Raw genomic sequence first — 22530 nt, forward strand, 5'->3', positions numbered from 1 at the left:
CAGGTATAAAGAAGAAGGAAATAGTACCCTTTGCAACAATATGGATGGAACTAGAGAACATTATGCTAAGTGAAATAAGTCAGTCAGAGAAAGACTAATTTCTTGAATGTAGTCTTGGAAGTTCAGATCCTGGTGACCCCTGGTAAGATTATTTGTTGCCTCCTTATAAGTTAAGGGCAGTTATTCCACATGTTCTTGATTCTTTTTAACACTTTTTGAATGAGACCTGATAATACACCCAGAGAGGGCACAGTTGATGAAATAATTGACAGTAAATGAACCACATGGAGAATGGTGAGATCAGCTTCTTTACTTTTTGTCCTCAATGCCAAGAGTATGTATGGTTCAGTCTGTTTTAGTCTAGAATTTATGTTATCTATAGAAAAGGCAACTTGTATTCTAAAATTGTAAATTTATGGGATAATTGAACAGTGTTTCTAAATGCCAGTTTATTTCTTATAAATTCTAAGACTTGGCATTGTAGGCTAGTGGAGTAGATTCTTTGGTCTAGACTTTGAGTGATGAATCCTCTAGGCTTCTGGCATATGTGATGGGCAGAATTCTAAGTGCCCCTTAAGTGGCCCATCCCTTGGTGTGTCTATGCCCTCTATAACTCCTTTTTTATTTTATTTTTTTTTTATAATTCTTAACATCATAGATTCATTTGGATACACTTCTGTGATTGGGTTATGTTATATGGTACATTTGAAAATTTAAAAAGATTATCTTGGTCAGTTTGACCTAAACTTAAGAGCCTTTTAAATCAGTGTCTTGAGATTGGGGGCAAAATTTGAAACATGAGAAAAATTCAATGCAAGGGAAACTATTTCTGGCTTTAAAGATAAATGGGTCCACATAGCAACACATGGAGACATCGCTAGGTGTTGAGAAGCTGACAGCCAGAAAGCTTAGAAGGCCCATAGTCCTATAGATACAAGAAACCCCGAGCGCCACATGAGATCACAGCCCTGACCATCACCTTAATTTGGTCTTGTGAGATCCTGAGGAGAGAACCCAGTCAGGCCAGCCCCGGACTTGTGACTCACAGAAACTGAGAGTTAAAAAACGCGTATAGTTTCAAGCTGCTCAGTTTCTGGAATTTATCATGCAGCAATAGAAAACTAATAAATAAGTAATAATTAAACATTTTTTTCTGGAAACGAAATTTGAATTTACTGCTGCAAGGCTTGCATTTGTGAGTCCACTGATTTATCTAAGCAATGAGCCAAATCCCACCCCCCATCTTCAGGCTTAGAATCTCAAGAGAACTTTATTGATTTCTACTGGTGGTAGTATATTTGTTACCTCCTTAGCGGTTAGGAAAAGGTCACAAAAGTATTTCAGCTTTTGAAATTTATATGCAGTAATAGCATTCCAGACTGTGATTGTGATTTCTGATGATCTGGAATGCCCAGGACCTGCTGGATTTTATGATGGGAGCAGATTTCAGGCACAGCAATTCTATCCCAATGCTCTGTCTTACCCAATGGATACATTTATTGGTATAACATAAAATTGTTGCAATTGTTACTGAGCTTTTATTTTACTTTAATAGTATGAATAGGAATTGGCTATGAGCCGTGCGTGAGACCACAATATAAACTTTTTGCTTCCTGATGACTAATAGCTAACCCTGATTGAGCACTTATTGTATGCCAGGTACTGTTTTAAGCATGTCATATATATTGGGTTGTTGGAAAAGTCATGATGCGTTTTTGCAATGAAAAATATAGAAACAAATACATGATGACTTTTCCGACAACCCAATATTGTCTTATTTATTTCTCACAAAAAAAACTATGAAGTATATTGTTATTTCTGGTGAATAGATGAGGATATTGAGGCAAAGAGCAGGTCAGTAACTTGACTAAGATTACACAGTTACTGATGGTATATAATCATAGTAATGTTATTTCTCATATCACAATATAATCTTCAGCAAATTAATAAAAGATGGTATTATATTCCCCCATTTTCTACCAATTTCCAAATTGTCCTTTTAACTTCATATTGGTTTTCGTTAAACTGAATGTCAAGTGCTCCAACACTCCTGAAAGAGAAAGAAAATCATTCTTCTATGGGTAAATAATGTGAACTAGAAGTAACCTTTGTAGACAACTGACTGTTAACCTAATTACTATAAGAAAGAATGGCTTGAAACTAGCTATTTCAAAGAATAATTGTGGATAAGCATTCTGCAGCATATATCTAAGTTATGGGCAATCACTTCAATATATATATATATATATATATATATATATATATATATATATATATATATATATTTATTTATTTATTATTTTATTATATTTCCATGTATAATAGCATATACATATATAGTATTATGATACATGCTTTGAAAACTGCCTGAAAATTTTTCTGGAATGAGATAGGGTATGCATTCATAAGTAAATAAAAATAACTAATAAAAATATTGGTAATAATTGACCAATAGAAAATTTCTTGAATGAGAAATGCTTTTTTTTCTATAACTCACACTGATTTTAAAATTAAGGCCAATTTTTCTTTTTCATACAGAGAACAAGTAGCTAGATTGTTTAAAATCATCCCTATAATGAAAATTCCATTGAAATAAATAAATTCAGCTTCCAAAATAGCATTTATAGATGAAGAAGCTATAAGCTTTGTCAAAGGAATGAAAATTCAATTTATTGGAGCTGTAAGGATAGGAGAGAACTCAATGAAGACAGCTGTATCAATTAACAATTGAGCAATGATTTCTTTTCCCTTGTCATCATAATAATATTGTGCCAAGCAAAATAATTTTAGAATATATGTCGATGCCCTGTAACACCCGAAATTACTTAAATAGAATCAAACTAATTTTGGACTACTTATAGAAATCAATGTCTATTTTAGATGATGATATATAAGAAGGATCTTAAACTTAGATTATCTAAATGCATTCAATTGGTATAGAACTTACTTAATGCTACTGGGTAGCTTGTCTCAAAAATCCTCTCTGTGTTTTCTGAATAAAAGGCGATTAAATCAGTAATATTTCTACTATTTATTTCCTCCGGTGACAAAAGACATGCAACACTTTTATTTTTTATATTGAAAATTATGTCTCAATTTGGACAATTTATAAAATATGTTTCAAAGTTTTAAATATATGGTTTGCATATGAAACACCTCTTATTATAAGAAGTATCTTTGTTAAAGTCACTTATTAACATTTCAGTCAACCTGAATTAACTATTATTTTGAAAAAATAGCAAAAGCTAATCTTTCTCTTTACCATACTTATTCACCAAAGATGCTCTGTAGGATAGGAGGGAAGAATTTTGCTGATGAGCTTTTAACATGGTTGATGGTTGACCTTTCACATGCTTCTCTTAAAAACAGTGTTAAACTATTTGATTCTTAGTTTAAACTATTTGAAAACCTCATAAGCGGGGTCAAATACGAGTATATGGTGATGGAGGGAGAACTGACTCTGGGTGGTGAACACACAATGTGATAGATAGATGATGTATTAGAGAATTGTACACTTGAAACCTATGTAATTTTACTAACCATTGTCACCTCAATAAATTAAAAAAAAAATCCTTGAGGGAAAAAAAAGAAAACCTCAAAAAAAATGAAGCAACAAACACATACAATTATGTAAGCTCATCAGGAAAAAATAATAAGAACCCTGACAGTATTTGCCTGTGACTTGTTTGTGTTTGAATTTGTATTATACATTACTCATGAGACCACAAGCCTAAGTTAATTCTCATCACTATCCCTTGAAGTAAAATATGACTATTATTATTACAATTATTATTATTATTATGAACAACTGAAGATCAGAATTTTGCCCAAGGTTATTCAGCTAGTAAGTTTCAGAGTAAAATTTAAACCAGATTCTTTTAATGCCAAACCAGAGAGACTTTGGCACTAAAAGGCTTCATTATTTTTTTCTGCTTCTTCTCTTTAATCTTTACTTTTGTTAGCTGTGTCTAACACTGAGGTTTCTTTTCTCTGAAATTAAGTAACTTGATTATTAGGAATCAGAAAAACAAGAATTTTCAAGTGATTATAATGAATTCAATATCTAAGCAACTCTCTTAGCTGTCAAAGTATTTAAGGGAGAGAGAGGTAAGACGATCCTTCTGAACTGAAAGCTGCTTTGTCAGGAATATGGGGATTGAGTGATCTTTGCCAAACCCATTTCTTCCTCATCCATTTTCAAGATAAAATAGAAAATAAGACACAGCTCTCATTGCCACTGCTCATGGTCACATTCTTTTAGATAATTAATATGGATCACTTAAATCAATTTGAATACTAATGTTTAGAGCAGAATTCCGTTGCACTTACCATATCGACATGCCAGTGTGTGAAACCCATAAGAATATTCTTCAGTAGCTCAGGCTGAACAGCTCAGAGCCTGTTAACATATTTGGAAAGGAATTGTTGACATAATGACAACAACACAGAATAGCTTCATGATTTATTATCGACAGAGAGGATAATTTGGGAGAAATATAAATTTAAAATTCTGTTTTGCTTAACAAACACTTGAGTCTGTGCTGGAGTGAAAATCCGGATAACATTCTGGATTTCAAATACTTAAATAAAAATGGGAGACAGGCCTATCATTTCAATATTATCTGGACTTACTGGTTAAAAATTTACTGGCACAGTGGGGATCCTAAACGAAGCGAAAAAATAGGGGAGGACATGTGCTTCCAATATGACTGCCTGGGCACTTAAACCACTAACACATGTACATTGCAAAGAATGGTGGGGAAAGCCACTGGCTTTGGGTGTTGCTCATGTATACACCTGTTTTATCCTTGGGAGGCAGTTTTTCACAGTGTTGGATGATGTGTGCTCTGTGAGTCCCAGGTCTGTCACACTGTGTAGCCTGGGACAGCCATGCAACCCCTCTGAGCCTTGGCTTCCTATTTAAGAGAAACGTTTTTACTGTTTAACATAGAGCCTGGTACATAACAAATGTTTAATACACCTTAGCTTTACTATCAAATCACGTATTCAATCAATAGCCACTGAAGCTTACTGGCTGGTGACCAGGAAAGTCTTCATGGACATGATGGGATTTGAGCTGTAATGAAGGCTAATTCCACTGGGCATGGGTTCACTTTAGATCCACTTAGAAATCTTTCCTGAGATCCAGGAAGAGGGGCAGATAAATTAGACCAAGTCCCTTTTTTTCCCTCAGAACCTCCCAGTCTAGACATCTTATAAAAACACAGTTGCAATACAATAGAGCAGGGGTCAGCAAACTGTGGCTCGCGAGCCACATGCGGCTCTTTGGATAAATACATGTGGCTCTGAAGTAAAACTGAAAATGGAAATAAAATTATCATAGTTTCATTTATAATACTACTTTAAATTTTCCTTATTTGTAAAAATATATTTATGGCTCTCGAATAATTTTTAAATTGTTGTGAGGGATAGGATTGGCTCTTCCAGGGGTCGACAAACTTTTGAGACAAAAGTCACTCAAAGAGCCGCATGTGGCTTGCGAGCCACAGTTTGCCAACCCCTGCAATACAGGAAGTAAAAATAAAAAATATAAACAAGATGTGTAGCAATCTATTGGGACACAGGTTTCTATGAGTTCAGTCACAAAATATATACATATGCTGAGAGATTATGTCCCCAAAACTGTCATCAGTCTCAGACCTGACAGCAAATCTGAGATATACATTATTTTACTCATGTATTTATCCATACCTTTTCTGAACAGTATTTAAGGCTACTTACCTGAATACAAATTTGTGAAAAAATAGATTTATAAAATAAATACAAATATAGATACAATATCTATATGCAATAATAGCTCACAAAATAATTTATAAAATATATAACATCAAATATATTGTATTATATAATTTATAAAATTAATTTATAAAATACATAATATCCAGTACATTGTATTATATTCTCCACAATATTACATCTTGTATTATTTATTATTAATTATTCGTTATACTACATTATGGTATATAAAATATAAATTAAGAAAGTGAGGCAAAGAAAAAATAAGAATTGGGAACATACTATGAAACCAAGAGTTGGGGACATATATGAAAATGCATGCTATTTTTTATTATAACACATATGGATATATATATATATATATATATATATATATACTATTGAAGATTTTCCTAGGCAATAAGTGTTATGTTTTAAAGCATCCCATATATGCACCTCCTATGCCCTACTTAACTTCAGAATCAACTGAGAGAGGCAGAAGTGGGACTCAGAATACCCCTTTATTACTGATAAAATCTAGATTGAAATGTATGACTTAAGTCTGAAGCAACTGTGGACTTCCTAATACAAAACTTCAGAAATAGACTAGGTCAGCAGTTGCAGGCAAGGCTGGCCTTAGGACAGTGCCTGATTTAGTAAATCTCAGCGTGTGTGTGGAGGGGCAAAACAGAGTGTATGCCGTTGACAAGGAGGCAATTCCCCCGCCAAAGGAGGATGAACCACCCAGTACTCATTCTTTATTCTACTCACAAATTACCCTGTCATTCTTCTTCCCTTTGGAAGGGTGAGTACAGGGGCCAACAGGAGATGCACCCTCTCCCCAGGATTGTGGCCTCTCAAGCCATTATGCTTAACCATTAAGTTCAATATAGTTCTCTCCTTCAAGAGAGAAAATCAGCCCATTTTTAGGACAGCCATGCTCTTACCTTCCTGAGACCTACTCCCTGCCAACTATCACTCTTAGATGTCCTCTGGCGGTCTGTAGATTCTGACCCCAGAAAGACCTGAAATGGATCTAAGAGCATCAATGATTTTGCTTCAAATGCCTCTCTATACTTGAGATTGAAATTTCACTATCTGCCCTATGTTCTACCTCAAATTATATCAAGTCTTATAATCTAGTAACAGAGTTTATGAGAGGTTCTGCAATGACATTAAATACTAAGTAAATAGATTCCAATAATAGAATTACAGAAACATAAAGATGACACACATTTGTATGTAGCCTCTCTACTTCTATTAAGTTTTTGAGGAAAAATAAAAGACTACAGATGAACATGTCTTGCAAATTGAAGTCTAAACTTGCTTAAATCTAGAGGGTTTGCAACACAAAATCAGAATTGTTTGGCTTCTGATTTAAAGTCCAAAGAATATGCAGTCCAACATGCCCCATCCCTGGTTCCTTCTGCTTCATCTCAGCTAGATGGATTTTAGTGCCTGGGTCAAGCTAGATCCTTTCAGTAACTGCAAGCTGAATGGACTCTTACAGACACAGACGTAGTTTCTTCAGAGGCACAAACATTGTTATTAGTTCATTGCCAACTCTCCCATGGCCTTGATATTTAAAGAGAATGAAGCATTAATTTGCACACACATTATTATCACAACACTGACTCCAACCCCCATCAAATTTAAAGACCAAGTTAATGCTGAGTCCCTAAAATAGTTATCCTAGGCAATAGTTGCCAGGGACCCCCAAAGAGGCTTGGTGGTAACTAAGAAGTCAGAAGCTGGAAGAAATCTTGGGATAGCCTCACCCAGGTGTGGCTCAGTTTATGCTCACTGTCTCTTGTCTGCAAACTTTGAGCTCAAACAAAATTTGGAGAAATTTCCCACTGGGAGTTAAATTATGGCAGTGTTTTACCATTATTAGAGGAGCTGTTCTCTATGTGTTGTTAGTACCTGAATGGGCAGCGTCCTCATCACCTGGAAGCCCATCTGAAATGCCAATTCTCAAGTCCCACTCCAGGCCTAATGAATCAGAAACTCTAGAGGGGGGTCCAGTGATAGTGGGATTTAACAAACCCTCCAGGTAATTCTGATGCACTTATGTGAGTAGCACTGAACTAACATAATAGCTTCTCTCTCAGTAGCATTTGAGATATCCATGCTTTTAGTGCAGTTTTTAAACATACGATGGTGGCAGGCCCAGTCACCAGGTCTACTTGAAGCTTCTTTCTCTTATTTTCCCCTTCATCCTCACAGCCTTTGAATCCCATTTTTCTATAGCCCTGGGTTGCTGGCACCTGATGCTGTATTGTATCAGGCAAGAGATGTTTTTGTGAGCAATAATTTTCAGCAAGAGGGGTGCTCCAGCCCGGAAGCTACATGCCCCATTGGCCTCTACTGCTTTCTGCTATGGAATCTATGAAACTTACCTCCCAGAGAGTTTCTGCTCTTCCTCATGTTTTGTTGTTGTAATTATTGTTTCAGCTGGAGAACCAACCTCAGCGATTCCTGAACTGACACTGTTGTTGTTTCCGAAGCCTGTGGCCCTTGGGGGCTTAGTGAACAGCAGTCCTTCTGTTGTATTCCCCTCAAGACTTTACTCAATATTTCCAAGTCCCAGGACCTAGTTAGCATTTTTGTCTTCTACATCGTATTCTGCAGGAATAAGTTTCCCCTCTCGAGTGGTGGTTCTAGACCTTGGCCATGTATGTGAACCACTTTTAGAGTTTTTAAAAATCCTAATGCCTAGGCCATACCCCAGGCTATTGAAATCAAAATCTCTGGGACCCAGATTTGGTGTTTGACTTGCCCTGGCTATACTTTCAGTATGAGTCAGTTACTATTTTTGTTTAACCAGTTTAATATGTTTTTAATTTGGTCCCTTTACTTCTCTAGTGCTATGTGCATCTCTTTTCTTTCTGGTCTGGACTATTGTCTTTCTAACATAGTCCTCTAGATTTTCTCTTGCAGCATCTTCCATAGAGACAGATAAAAAATAATCAGTAAGTCATAAATCTGCCAAAAGTGACATTGTTTGAGATTACTTTAGAAATCTTCATATTTCTAAGTTGGATAATCCTACCTCAGATATGTTCTCCCATCATACTAACTTCTAACTTCAGGGTTGAACTTGAACTCTCACTGTCCTGTCTTGTCCTCCTTTAATCTGCCTAATTTTCACCAGATCATTCCTAATTTCACCAATTTCTCATTCTAACACTCCCAGGGCAAGTTATGGTAAACTCTGTCTAGAGTCTACTAGGAACAGAGGGGCTTACACTGTGTTTATTAAGGTCCACATACACAAGCATTGACATAATTCAAGAATTATTTCTGGGTATTGTTGTCATCCATCGAGCTGTATAATTACTGGCTTGTGATGTGAATGCATCTGCTATAAGATACAGACAGGTGGGCCCTAAAGGATAATCACAACCGCATCATGCCAATCTCTCCTGTCACATTTAATGTGGGCTTTATAAAGGTAAATGATATGCCTGCAAATATATATTATTCACTACATTTCTTAACATAGATGAGAAGAAGAAAATACATCTAAAAATGTTGATGCTGGATCAAATTTTATGTGTGTTCTCCTTGGAGTTATTAAAACTGTGAAGACATGAATATGAAAGAATAAAATCCAATATATTTAAGATAAAAATACTTCTACTATAACTATATTGAATCTATAACATATACAGAATGGAGATTCAAGGGGATCAATACATTTTGGCACTGAGAGAAAAAAGAAAGATCATAGAGTAAAATGTGATCAAAGCCAATTAACGACTCTTCAGCAGCCTTCTTTTGGCAGGGTGATTTCTAGCATGCTAATGACTGCAAAAACTTACAACAGGCAACCAATTCAGATATTTTGATCCTTGAAAAACAGCCCTTCCTTTGCCTTATGCTGTTATGGACCTGAGCTACCTAGAGTTCTTTGCTCTGGTTCTACAGTCATCAACAATCTTTGATTACAATTAGGTTCCCGAGTGAGGCTGCAGCAACTACAGAGACTATATGGGTGGCAATAAGAGGCTTCAGGCTAGCATTCCAGTTTTGTACAGTCTTTTGAATTCTTGTAAAGTCATTCTGCCTCTAAGAGATAAAGACATGCTTCTAAATTTGTAAAATTTTACAAAGCCTTACCACTGATAGTGCAAAATGTTTTAATGTAATAATTATCTTTTTCAAAGGCAATTAGCTATTAGCTGGTCCTCCCTGGGCTATCGGCTATAAACGCACATGTTTTTCTATTCAAAATAACTTATGTACATCATCATCATCATCATCATCATCATCATCATCATCATCATCATAAGTAAACAGCAGTTTTTTGCAGAGAAGTTCTACATATTATTATACTTTTTGCCTCAGTAAAGGCTGTGTTAAAAGGAACAATTTGCTTTGTGTTAGGATGGAAAAGACTGAAACTTTAAAAAAAAATACTAAATTACTCCATTATAAAATAAAGAGCTAGAGCTAGGTTCAGATTTCTTGGTTTTCGCTCCAACTTCTTTGTTTTCAATTACTTTGATTGACTCCCTCCCCCCTCTCCCCATTCTCATGAGATTACTGATTTCAGCCTACACTAAATTGTCCTTCTGGCATTCTTACTTGGGGAACAAGAGCAGTAAGGAGAAAGGGAACATGAACTGACTTTGCTCTTAGATAGTGTTGCTAAAGCCTTTGCCAAAGTTCCCTACCAAATATTATTTGGGGACATTCAATTAGAACTAGATGATATATTTGTCAAGACTAGATACTGGAAACCTATTAAGTTTCTGGAGCCTAAGGGAATGATGCTGAATGGAATCCCTAATGAACTGGGATAAAACTCTAGTAGAAAAATCTTTCTGACAACTAAAATTGGAATATTGACATTTTCTGGCAACAATGGGAAATGAGAAAATAAATGTGAACAACAAAATGCTGAGGTCCCACAAGAGACTAGAGAGGGTATGATTAAATGAAACCCTCAAACCATCAGTGCTTGTTTTTTTTGCATTAAATTATTCATTTAAACATTGCATTAAATATAAAGCAGCATTACCATTTAGAGTTATGAATTTATAAAGAATAAGCATACATCTAGATAGATCTTTTAAAAAAACTAAAAAAGTATTTACTTAATGCTTTCATAAATACATATTTAATATTCTACCAAGTCAATATTAAATGTTATGATTTTATACTATTTTGATGTAAACCAAAAACCACTAATTTTTATATTTGATCTGAAGACATTCATTAATTATATACATTTATTAATTTTGACTTATCAAGTTAATAAAACATTGAGATATAAAAATAAATAAGTTGCAATATGGTGAATTCATTCAAATTTGGTGGTACATTTCAGGAAATACTACACCAAAGAACCAAGATCAAAGAACAATTGTTTGCAAAAGAGAAATCAGAGTGAATAAGAGAGACAAAAAAAGTGCATTTTGTTTTTTCTAATGTTAGTGATATGAGCTAGGTAAATCAACTGATAAAAACGTTAGAAATCATCCCCTCAGTATAATTATAATAGGAAATGGATAAGGAAACAAAAATTGAAAACGTCTATATTAGGACAAATTACATTAGCAGCTGTAACAAGCAATTCCAAAATCCCAACGGCTTAACACAATAAAAATTATATCTTGCTGAAAGGATTGTCCACAGAAGCTACTATCCCTCAAGTAGTTAGCTATTCAGAGATTCAAGCTTCTTTCATGCTAGAACCTCACGATCTTTACTTTGGGACTTCAAAGTCACTGTGGCATCTTCTGTTGACAGGTCGAGGGAAGGGAAAGAGTGTGGAGAAAGTGTGCTTGCTCTTCACTGATGTGGACCAGATGTGGCGTATTGCTTCCTCTCCCGTTCAGTTGGCCAGAACTAGCCACATAACACAATCTAGATTCAAAGAATGTGGAAATATAGTTTGGCTAAATATATGAATACCAAGGAGGAAAATAAAACAGTTTGGTAAACACATGGAATTGTCTCAGCCACCGTGTTTAACCAGGCTTAAATTTCATTCTGACCTAAAACTTATTTCTCACAAAAGTGAGAGAGAATTATAATAAATGCTGCTGGAGTTTAACTATCTACCTACATTATGTTCCATGATATTTTTCATATCCTTGTTCATTTCAGGGGATGTTTGATTGACAGCCAAGTGCTCACACAAGGCTCCAGGGCCTGGGAATGGTTTTCAGCCTTCAGGTTCAGCAACGGAATGTTCAGCCTTCAGGGTCATACATAATCATTCATGATCAGATCACACTGTAGGTTGATGAATGATGTCAGGCAAACATTATATAAGGATTAAAATATGAACAAGAAAGTCCATTTATGAGTTTACAATGTGAATAGTCATCTCCCAATGATGCTCACTTTCCCTCTCCAGGCCCCTCTTTCTCAGAATGAAGGTTTCTAAGAAGCTAGATTATTCAGCAGAATATTATTTGGCTGACTACAGCATCAAAATTAAGGAAGTTGAGCAGGCCTGTGGCAAGACTGATTAAGTTCAAATCCAAGCTTTCACTGCTTAGAAGCTGTGTGGCCTCAGGGAATTTATTTAGTCCTCCCACCTCTCATCTTCCATCTTACAAATCTATCAAATGTGCCCAATTATTGTACCTTCTACGTAGTGTTGTTCTGAGAATGACATGATAATCAATGGAAAGAACTTAACAGCTTCTCCTATGTAGTGAGTATTCAATCCATGCTGATTATTTTTAGCTAAGTCATGAAGAGATCAAGTGAAATTTCTTTTCTCTGAGTCAGAGATGATCTCTTTAGTGGCTATATTGTTTACATTCAACAAATTTAATATCTCTCTCCTACAAACAATGCTGGTCTCAGCAACAAACTCTTCTTTTCCTAAACTCGACTTTCATAGGCTGCCATGCTTTGCATTTTACTTTGTCTTTATTTAGCTGTATTATTATCAATCAGGAGTCAAGATTTAAGAAGCTGCTCCCAAGGGCTTGGGAGAAATGGTCTCTTCTCAGTTTGCATTTTTAAGATCAGTTTTGCATCATGAGAACAACCTAAAGTAACTTAAATTTCTTGGGGTGGGAACCTCACTGTGACTCTGTCCCTAATCACATTTTATACATAAAAATCTGCATTTTCCTATTCTAATAAGAACAGCTACATCGTTATTTTTCACTGACTATTAATAAGTCAGCTAGGATCTCAGTGTATGCATGCTTTCTCATTCCTTAGGGATTTACTGTACTGTCCTCATTTCCAAATTGTACATACAAGCAAAGACAAGATTAATACACAATTTTCCCATCTCTGCCTAAATTGGCTCGTTATGTCAAAATTGCAATAAGTGTAGCTGAGATAAAGAGGATAGGAAAAAAGATAAGGGAAACCTCAGTGTCAGGATTGGTTCACTGATCTCTTATAGTTAACATGTACTTTGCAGAGTCATTACGTTTTATAAATCCAGGGAGCGCTATTCACATAGACTGTCAAATGAACAGTGCCTCTCGGAATCGTGTGGAGTGGCTCTGACTCAGCATATAATTCCACCTTTCCCTCAAATATAGAATATACCTAACCAAATCCTTGGATCAGCAGTAGGTTCAAAACCAATTTCACCTAATGAAGTCAAAGCATACCTCATTTAGTTTCCTTTCACAATATGTTCACACCTATGATGAAGGTCCATTGGCAGATGTGGAGATGTCTGAGCCATAACTAATTGCTTTTCACACCTGCTCTCCCATGCACTTGTAGTATGTTAAAATATTTTGTTACTCTGATATCCAAAACTCCCCTCAAAGTATCTAGAATTCCCATTGTTTACTTGCACTTATTCAACAATGCTAATCAGACTACTTGCTAGCCTAATTGCTGGACAGACACACGAGGGTAGGAGATGGGAATACAATGGTGAAAAAAACAACAGTGAGATATATATTTATCCTTATGGGGAGATACCTATTAATCAAATATTCACATCTACAACATAAAAATCTGTATCACTTATCTTTTGCTGTGTAACAAATAATCCCAAATTGAGGTGGCTTAAAACACCATTCACTCAGTTCATAATTCTGTAATTCAGCCATTTGTGCTGTGTTATGCTTCGCGTTTGCACTAGGGTCACTTTGGTGACCAGCTGCTGGGTCACTGGACTAGGTTGGGCTCAGCTTATATGGCTTTCCTCCACTCCACGTGACCTCTCATCTTCTAACACCTTGTTCATATAATGACTGGACAGGGTTCCCAGAGGGCATATAAAAACACGCAGTGTGTCTGGACAACCCTCAAAGTCAATGCCACATCAATACATTCTGTTCACCACAACAAATCAGAAATCCGGTCTAATTTCAAAATTCAAGGAATGAGAAATTAACCTCTACTTTGTGATTGTAGGAGTTGAAAAATTATATTGCAAAGGAGCATAAATCTGAGGAAGGAATAATTGCAACAATTAGAAAAACTAATCTACCACACATGTAATGGTCGATGTACCAAAAAGAAGTACACATGCTCTGGAAGCCAGCAAGCATGTTTGTCTGTATCATGTCAGTCATGAGGCATTTCCCTGAGGAAGTAAGACTTGAACTGGATATGAGAGCTCAATACACAGTTAATTACAAAGATACTTTGGGAGGTGTCGGCTATGTCTATTACCTTGATTGTGGTGATGGCTTATCACAGATGTTTGTGCATGTTCAAACTTAACAAATTATATGTACATATTAAATGGTGCAGTTCTTTGTATATCAATTATACCTCCAGTAAAGCTGTTAAAAAATAAAATAACATAAACTTAAAAAAAAAAAAGATGGGGAGTGGAGGGAGCTTCAAGCAGAACGACCAGCATGTGCAAATGTCCTATATGAAAAGGAGCATGGAGCACCTAAGGAACTAAAGATGACCAGTGCAGCAAAACAGCACAATGAGACCGAGGAAGTGGACACTAGGGGGGCCAAACCATGAGGACCCTATAAGTAAAAGAGTTTTGAATATTTTCTAAAAATAATAGCAAGCATTTCCATGGCCTTACTGTATGTATGACATTATTCCAAGTGTTTTTATGTGTATTAACATTTTCATCCTAACCCAGCTATACTATTTATATCAGGATTTTACAAATGGAGAAACTGAGGTTCAAGGAGGTAAAGTAACTTGCCCAAGACCTCACAGCTAGGCAAATCATCTACTCTGAATCCTTCCTCTTAGCCAATACGTTACAGAACTTGTGCAAGGCCATTGTTCTTGTGGTTATTGAAGACAATACAAAGCCATTAAAATATTTTAAGCAGGGTTCACATGATGAGTTTTGTCTTTTCAATAATTAATGCTCATTCATGGCGAAAATATATATACTGCAGGAGATCCCAACTTCCTATAAGTAGACTCTTGCTGTATTCCAGGCAAGAGAGGATAGTAACTTAGATTATGGCAATGGTAGTAGAAGAGAGGAAACATAGTGGTACTGGTGATGTTTAGAAAGTCATAATGACAGGTAAAATGGACATTTGATCATAACTTAAGTGTAATGCTTGGAATAGACTTGCTTGATTAAATAATTATAAAGTGTGCCAAGCCTCCCATCATTTACAAATTTGCTCATTCAATGATCTTTGCATTCATTCATGAAGGTAGGAATCAAACCTGAATAATCTGAATTCTTCCATAGCATTCTTTCCCATCACACATTTATTACATTTTCATGAAGTTTCTCATTGGAAACTTAGCTGCAGGCTAAGAGCTGAGATTTAAAAAATATATATCAAAAAATAAAACATATTATGTTTTATTAGTTCAAACACAATGCTTAACAGCAGCAAATAGCTTGTGACCATCCTAAACAAGAGGGATCAGCACGTTCGACGAGAAGTCGGTGCTAAAGGGGTTCAGTGGTGAACGAGACAAGTAGGAAGACTGTGACTGCTGTTTCTGAACACACTATTTTTCCATATTTTTACTCTGACATTAAGAAAAGTTAAGTAGGCTTAATGGTAGCAATAGAGATAATTTAAATGTGCTTTTTGCTAGGGAACACATAGACTTGGTTTAAATTATTTTTAACCAAATGTGATTGTTACTTAAAATGGTGCTGAGTACTTGTACAGAAAGACTTTTCTACAGGTAACTCTGCCGATTATGGGAGAATGAAAGTCTCAAGTCTTTTGCAGTATTATTAATAACAATATAAATATTAATGGTAAAAATCTCAGTACACATAATCTGGTATAAGGAATGTAATTGAAATGTTTTCTACTAAGAGTCCCTATTTCTCCTGGAACAGAAGCTCTGAGACACCTCAGGGTCACTGCAGCCCCCTTTACCTTGAGATTACATTGAGAGCCTGGCTTACGTACATGGGGTCAGTGTGGAGACTGAGGCAGGCCAGGGGACTCTTTTCTTGGCACTAGTATCTCTCCAGGCTGACATGGACCTTGCTGAGAGGTGGGATCTCACCATACCCAGGCCAGTCTCTGTGGGCTAAGTGTCTGTCATCGCTGGTATAGATAGACTCTTTCATGGACATGGAATGCACACCTGAGCACAGTTTACCATGACAAAAATTATCCACAGTTCTAAGACCAGGTAAACATGAGAATAGAAATGGACAACTTACCACAAACCAATCAACTCAAATATGTACCCTGCTGGTACTAGGTCAAGAACATATGCCAGTGCTGTAACATCTAAGCGCAAGGTCATATATAGGAGTGACCTTTCCTATGGTGTTTTTAAACTTTAAGGAACTACAATGATCAAATTTAAAAGTCAATTCAGTAGGAAGCAAATCAGAATAAAATAAAAAGGTAAAAAAATGGGGAAAACAAAAACAGATGGATATTTATATCAGAGGCTTGGTTATATATTTGCATTTGTGTGTTACCAACCTTAGCTTGAGAAAAAAGAGCAGTCATGTTTTCTGGCCATTAGTGTTTATCCTCAAGGTTTGGTTTCTGCAGCACAAGCATAAAATTCTGCCACATAGACAGCCAACTGGTCATGTTTCCCTGGCCTCATTTCTTTGCATGCATTGCCTCACAACTTCATATCACAGTAGGAAAATTGCTAAGAGAGGAAAAAAGAGAGAAGCCTAACTCACTTCTATTCACTAGTGAGAATAAATGTGTCTCCAATGCAAAAAGCTCTCAGTCCTTTGAGGTTACCGTTCTTCAAGTCTGCTGAACTGAAAAGGCATCCCTTTTCCTTGGTCTTAAAAGTCGTTTAACATTCCCATTTTAATAACAAGGAAGCATGAACAAAACAGTTTCTGATAAACACAAAAGCTGTTTTGCTTCATTATATCGGATGACAAGTGAGATCTTACAGCTTCACATCAAATCAGTGGAAAAACAATTATGTGCAAAAAATATGGGCAAACATTTTTCCTGTAAAGCTAAAGATTCAAGGCAACGTGTCTGGAATGTGTTTCTCCCTTTAAGCTGCCTCCATTCCATGAAACATCTGTCTCAATTTCCGCTCTTTCTGGAGCCTCCTTTTGGTCTCTCTGCAAATCCATTCCTTCTGAATCTGCCTCATTCTGACCCTGCAGATGGAAACCGTATGTCTGTTTAAGGAAGTGTGCCCAGTCTTCTCAAGTGGAGATTTCTGACCATAATATCTTCATGTATGGCTTCCTAATGCACCAAATACAGTATCGTGTACTTTTGGCTTGATTTCATGTTTTAAATGTGTTAAAGTAAGCATTAACACATTCATTGATTCTTCTTAGCAAAATCTCTAAAATTAAACATAGAGCTGTGAATTAGATGTATTTTGGGACAAGCAAAGTTTTTGTATGATAATCAATAAGTACTTGTTGATTATCTATTATGCTGCAGCCTTGAGGTACAAAGAAATACGACATGACTGAGAGTCAAGCAGGCTTGGATAGGCAGAAAAGGGGTAGAACCAATACAATACAGTGTAGGAAGGGCTGAAAGGGGAAGACTCTACAAAAGTATAGGAGACACAATTCAGAAATGTGAACTGACAAAAGAAAGTTTAGGAGTTTTATTAAGGATAATTTTCATTTGTGAAGCAATGTTTTCAAATTTATCTAAGTGATGTTAAATAATGTGTATCTTTAAAATGTTATAGTTATCGAAAACATCTATCTAAAATATCCAGAAAACATCTGGCCTAATTATGTATATATTTTACACATGAAAGTGATAGCTTGTATATCATTTTTATATCAAATATTAGAAAGTGATTTGTGTGTTTTTTTGTTTGTTTAATGAAAGCAAATAAAGAAGAAAGATGAAAGGGGTCAAAAGGCCATGTCAGGATGGTAAAGGGGGAATCTGAGATTTCTGGAGATGCCATGAGGAAACTGGGCCCCAATGGGTGGGTCTTGCATGTGGCCAACCAATTGTCTTGAGCAGATAAGGTCACATGGTCATCAGGGAGGTAGATGTTTATCAAGTAATACAAAGGAATAGACACTGAGGCAAAGGAAGGGACTTGAGAGTAAGGGATTATTTTAAACACAAATGGTTTTAGAAGCAATAACTCATTACTTAAACTATGCAAGTAAGAAGAGAAGAGAAAATGTAATCTAAAACGCAATCACTGAAAAAATATTTGAGTATTTTTTCAATTTTATAAATGCCTTCTATTGTCAAAACTCTCAAAAAGGTCAATGTTAACATACCCAGATATTGTTGGTAATACTTGTTATTCAAAATAATATTGAAAATATATGAGAGATGGCATATCATAATCAAATCATACAGTTTTCATGTCTTCATATAGTTTATTTTAGTAGAAATGGTACTTTTCAGTAAAATACAATTGGAGGAAGTATAAATTGTAAAGAAACAGACTATTTGAATCTAAGGAACCAAGGATTAAAAAGACTGAAACATACACATCAATTTCTTATTGGTTATTCTCTTCAAGGGGAGTAGAATTAGGGCTGCAGGGTGAAAGGGACTTTTGAATTTTACTTTGCACACTTCTGAGTTAATTTGACTCTTTCACAATGAATGCATTCTTGCAATGCTATGTATTTAGAAAACAATGAGTTTTTTTAAGCCTATGGAATGAACAAACACATAAAGATGTTTAAAAGAGCAAGAAGACCAAAAAAGGGGGGTAGGTGGGCATTGGAAACTATTACTAAGATTTGAGAATCCAAACTAATTAAGAACAACATTAGCAGTAACTGGAACCACATGTGCTCTCCCAGTCACGCTGTGTTGAACTTCAGAACACGCGCGCCCTCTTGTGGCAAAGATGGGTACATTTTATATTTGTGTCACTGATACACAGGGCGATTGAGAAGGTGGCCTGATAAAATTCTGCTTCTTTTTCAGATTGAAATAGCGACAGTGATGCCTTCAGGGAACAGAGAGCTCCTCACCCCGCCCCCCCAGCCAGAGGTGGCTGAAGAGGAGGAGGAGGAGGAGGAGGAGTCTACACCCAGGCTGATCGACGGCTCTTCCCCACACGAGCCCGAATTCACTGGGGTTCTGGGTCCACACACCAATGAAGGTCAGGTCCATCAAAGCTGGACAGTAATTAAGTCCACTTGGTCAACCCTCAAAACTGCCAGGCTCCACCTCCACGAGGAACCCACATAACCCAAAGAGAAAGTTTTGCACTTGGCTAGGTTGAAGCAGGAGATACACATGTATTTTGTATTCAAATATAAAGGAGTTTCAATAATTCAGCTCGGGCATAATGGAAATTTGGGATGAAAATGTGCTGGCATCATTATGCAAAACTTTTGTGGTGGAATGCATTTCTAAAATAAAGAATACACTGTTAGCAAGATCAGAATCTACGCAAGTCTGAGAGATCAGGCCACAGCAGTTCAAGGTGACACGGTAATTGATAATGATGATGATGGTGGTGGTAAAAGTACGAATAATATTTTACACTGATTGGGCACATAATATCTGTGGGCTATAAGGCATTTCGCATTATCTCATTTGACTCTTACAACCTCCCTGTGAAGGTGTTATTATTCATCCTTTCATTATTACCGAGGAAACTAGCTCAAAAGGTTGGAACGTGTAGCTACTAGTTTCACACACTGGGTTTGAAGTGAGCCTGTTCTGATTTTTGTCTGTATATGTGTTGGAAAACAGGCTTCTTCTCCCTCAGTCCTAGGAAGCAGCCGAGAGAGAGGAAAGGAGAGGCAAGCGTTCCACTACATCTTATGTAACCTGAGGGTGATCTCAGCCAGAGCATGCTATTAGCTAATGAGAAAAGATTCCTGGTGCTAAAAGTGATTCTATGATTTGCCTGTATTTTTTTGTTACAATTTGTCAGTGTCAGCCTTGGGGGTATTCAAGTGGATTTATACCTAAATATTTTTACAGAGAGAGAGAGAGAGAGAGAGAGAGAGAGAGAGAGAGAGAGAGAGAGAGAATGGCATGGTGAGGGGGGTTAGAAAAATTGAGTAGGGTTTCCATTGCAAAGGTTTACTTAGCATCAAGTATCTCTGTACTGTAAGTTCTGGAGATACAAAACTTATCTTAAAATGACTACTCTTCTCGTGAGTATTTCTGTCTAGTACAGGGAGACAGACATGTAAACAAATTCAGAGGCTATAATGTGTTACAGGTAATATGAGAAAAGTCTGTACAGAACATACTGAGAGAACGAAAGAGAGAAGAGAGCATTCAGATCTGACTTTGTGACCTGCCAGATGTATAGTCTTGAGCAAAGTATTTGATATTTTTGTTGCCTTAGTTTCCTCATCTAAAAAATAGGATAGTTAATAATAGATCTTATCTCATACAGATTTTTAAGGATTAAATGAATGAATTTAATGTCTGACTCATAGTAAACATAATCAATGTTAGTTATTCTTATTATTCTATTTTTGATAAAAGTTTATCATTTTTTTCTCACAGTAAATTTTTCAAGGTACAATACAGTGTCATTTACCATAGACACACTGTTGTAAGCAGATCTCTAGAATTGATCCATTTTGCATAACTGAAACTTTATACCTGTTGAACAACAACTGTTAATTTCCCCCATCTCCTCAGTCCCTGGTAACCATCAAACTACTCTCTGATTCTGAGTTTTTAACTGTTCACCAATTATATATGTAAAAAGTTGTGTGTGTGTGTGTGTGTGTGTGTGTGTGAAATGCTGCCTATATGCCAGCCACTAAAGTGTTTTATGTACATTAACTTTGAAGAGTCACAACACGATGCACTCAGTGTTGTTATCTCTGCTTTATAAATAGGAAAACTAAAACCCATTATACTATAAAGTTGTCCAAGTTTATAGAGGTGGTATGTGGTGGTGCTGGGGTGCAAACAGAGACCACTAAATCTTAAGTCTTTAATGAATACACCATATTCTTTACACATAGTTACCTATGAAATAGTAGAATATTCTACAAACAGAACCAGGGAAATGCACACAATGACAAGGAAATGTAAGTACCCAGCAGAAAGCCCTCAAAATAGGGAAATTGAATATTCCAGGAACATTACTCACTTTTAAGTAATTCCAGAACCTTCAAAAGTTGACTGTTCTGGCATCATTACCTGTATTTGAGTCTTTCAGCTGAGCCAGAAACAACCGAAATGCAGAATGGCCAATTTTTTTAAAAGATTTAGTCAAAATTATATCTCAATAATGTCAGTTTTGAAGCAATATTAAAAAAAATCTATGACATTTCAAAAAATGTTTTCTCTAAAGTAGTCTGAGTGTAATAACATTACATTTTAATTCACATTTTATAATAATTTCCAGAGAAGCATCATCACTAGAAAAATCTAAACTTTAAAATTATATTTCAATCTTATAAATTCATCAAAATTAAGTAGTTTAGAAATATTTAGAACATTAAAAATCCAAATGCATTTTTTGCAATTAATACAAATTTCTAAAAATAATATTCTGAAGCCATATAAAGTAGGCTTGAGCTTTAAGTAGAATAACTAGAATTAAATTATAATCAGCATGAATATATATATATATATAATTAGCCTAAGCAATTATTGCTAAATTAACACAGCCATGAAAATGTAGAAGAACCAAATAACTTACTTTTTAAAAAATTTATGTTAAATGACAAATATTAACTTATAGTGACTGAAGAAAGTAGTAAGTAGTAAATATATTATAGCTCCCTCTTAAATTTTTTCCCTCTTAAATTTTTTTCCTGGATTTCCATTCCTGAAATAGTTTTTATTCCTGAAGTTGTTACCGTAAATGGTTTTCTTATTTAATGAAAGCAATAAGACCTTAGTTGGTGCATTACTAGTTCTTGATCACAAACCACAAACAGATCTTTCAACTAAGGTAACCAAGTGTCCTGGTTTGCCTGAGAGTGAGGGGCTCCGGAGATAGATGTTCAATAGTGATGGACTGATCACCTCAGCAACCCCGAGAAAGTTCTTCCATCACTTTCTTCTATAATTCTCATAGTTTATTTCACTTTCTCCATTCATCTCACCTCTCAAAACCCTTCCTCTTCTCCAACCTTTACTTCTCAAGCTCTTCAGAAAGCTTAGCCTCCTTCTTCACAAGAAAATGCAAACGTCCAGTTGGCAGTTCTTTTGTCTGTTTTCAGACATATGATTTACCTACCCCTGTGTCCATTCACTTTCTCTCCCTCCCCTCCTACTGCAACAGAGGAACTGTCTGTCCTTCCCCATGTGGGACATGTATTCCTCCCACTGGGCTTTGAGCACCATTTCCTACTGTCCTCTCAGGATTCTTCCTATCTGCAACCTCTCCTTTGGATCCTTTTCTGCGAACCTCTCCCACTTTAATCAATATCTCTCATTATACACTCTGCAAATATATCTTCTTAGAGTTACCACCATCTCGCCTTCATTCTTCACAGTCAAGCATCTCAGT

General features: G+C 36.0%; 1 protein-coding gene across 1 annotated transcript in view; it reads left to right on the plus strand.

Moving 5' to 3' along the window:
- Window positions 1-22530, plus strand: part of EPYC (epiphycan) — a 48458-nt gene that overhangs the window by 5326 nt on the left and 20602 nt on the right. Inside the window, exon 3 of the mRNA XM_019632913.1 lies at window positions 19014-19191. Within this exon, the coding sequence (XP_019488458.1) occupies window positions 19014-19191 (178 nt within the window). The remainder of the gene's footprint in view (window positions 1-19013; window positions 19192-22530) is intronic.

This window comes from Hipposideros armiger, unplaced genomic scaffold, assembly GCF_001890085.2.
Source record: "Hipposideros armiger isolate ML-2016 unplaced genomic scaffold, ASM189008v1 scaffold_1193, whole genome shotgun sequence".
Classification (NCBI taxonomy): Eukaryota; Metazoa; Chordata; class Mammalia; order Chiroptera; family Hipposideridae; genus Hipposideros; species Hipposideros armiger.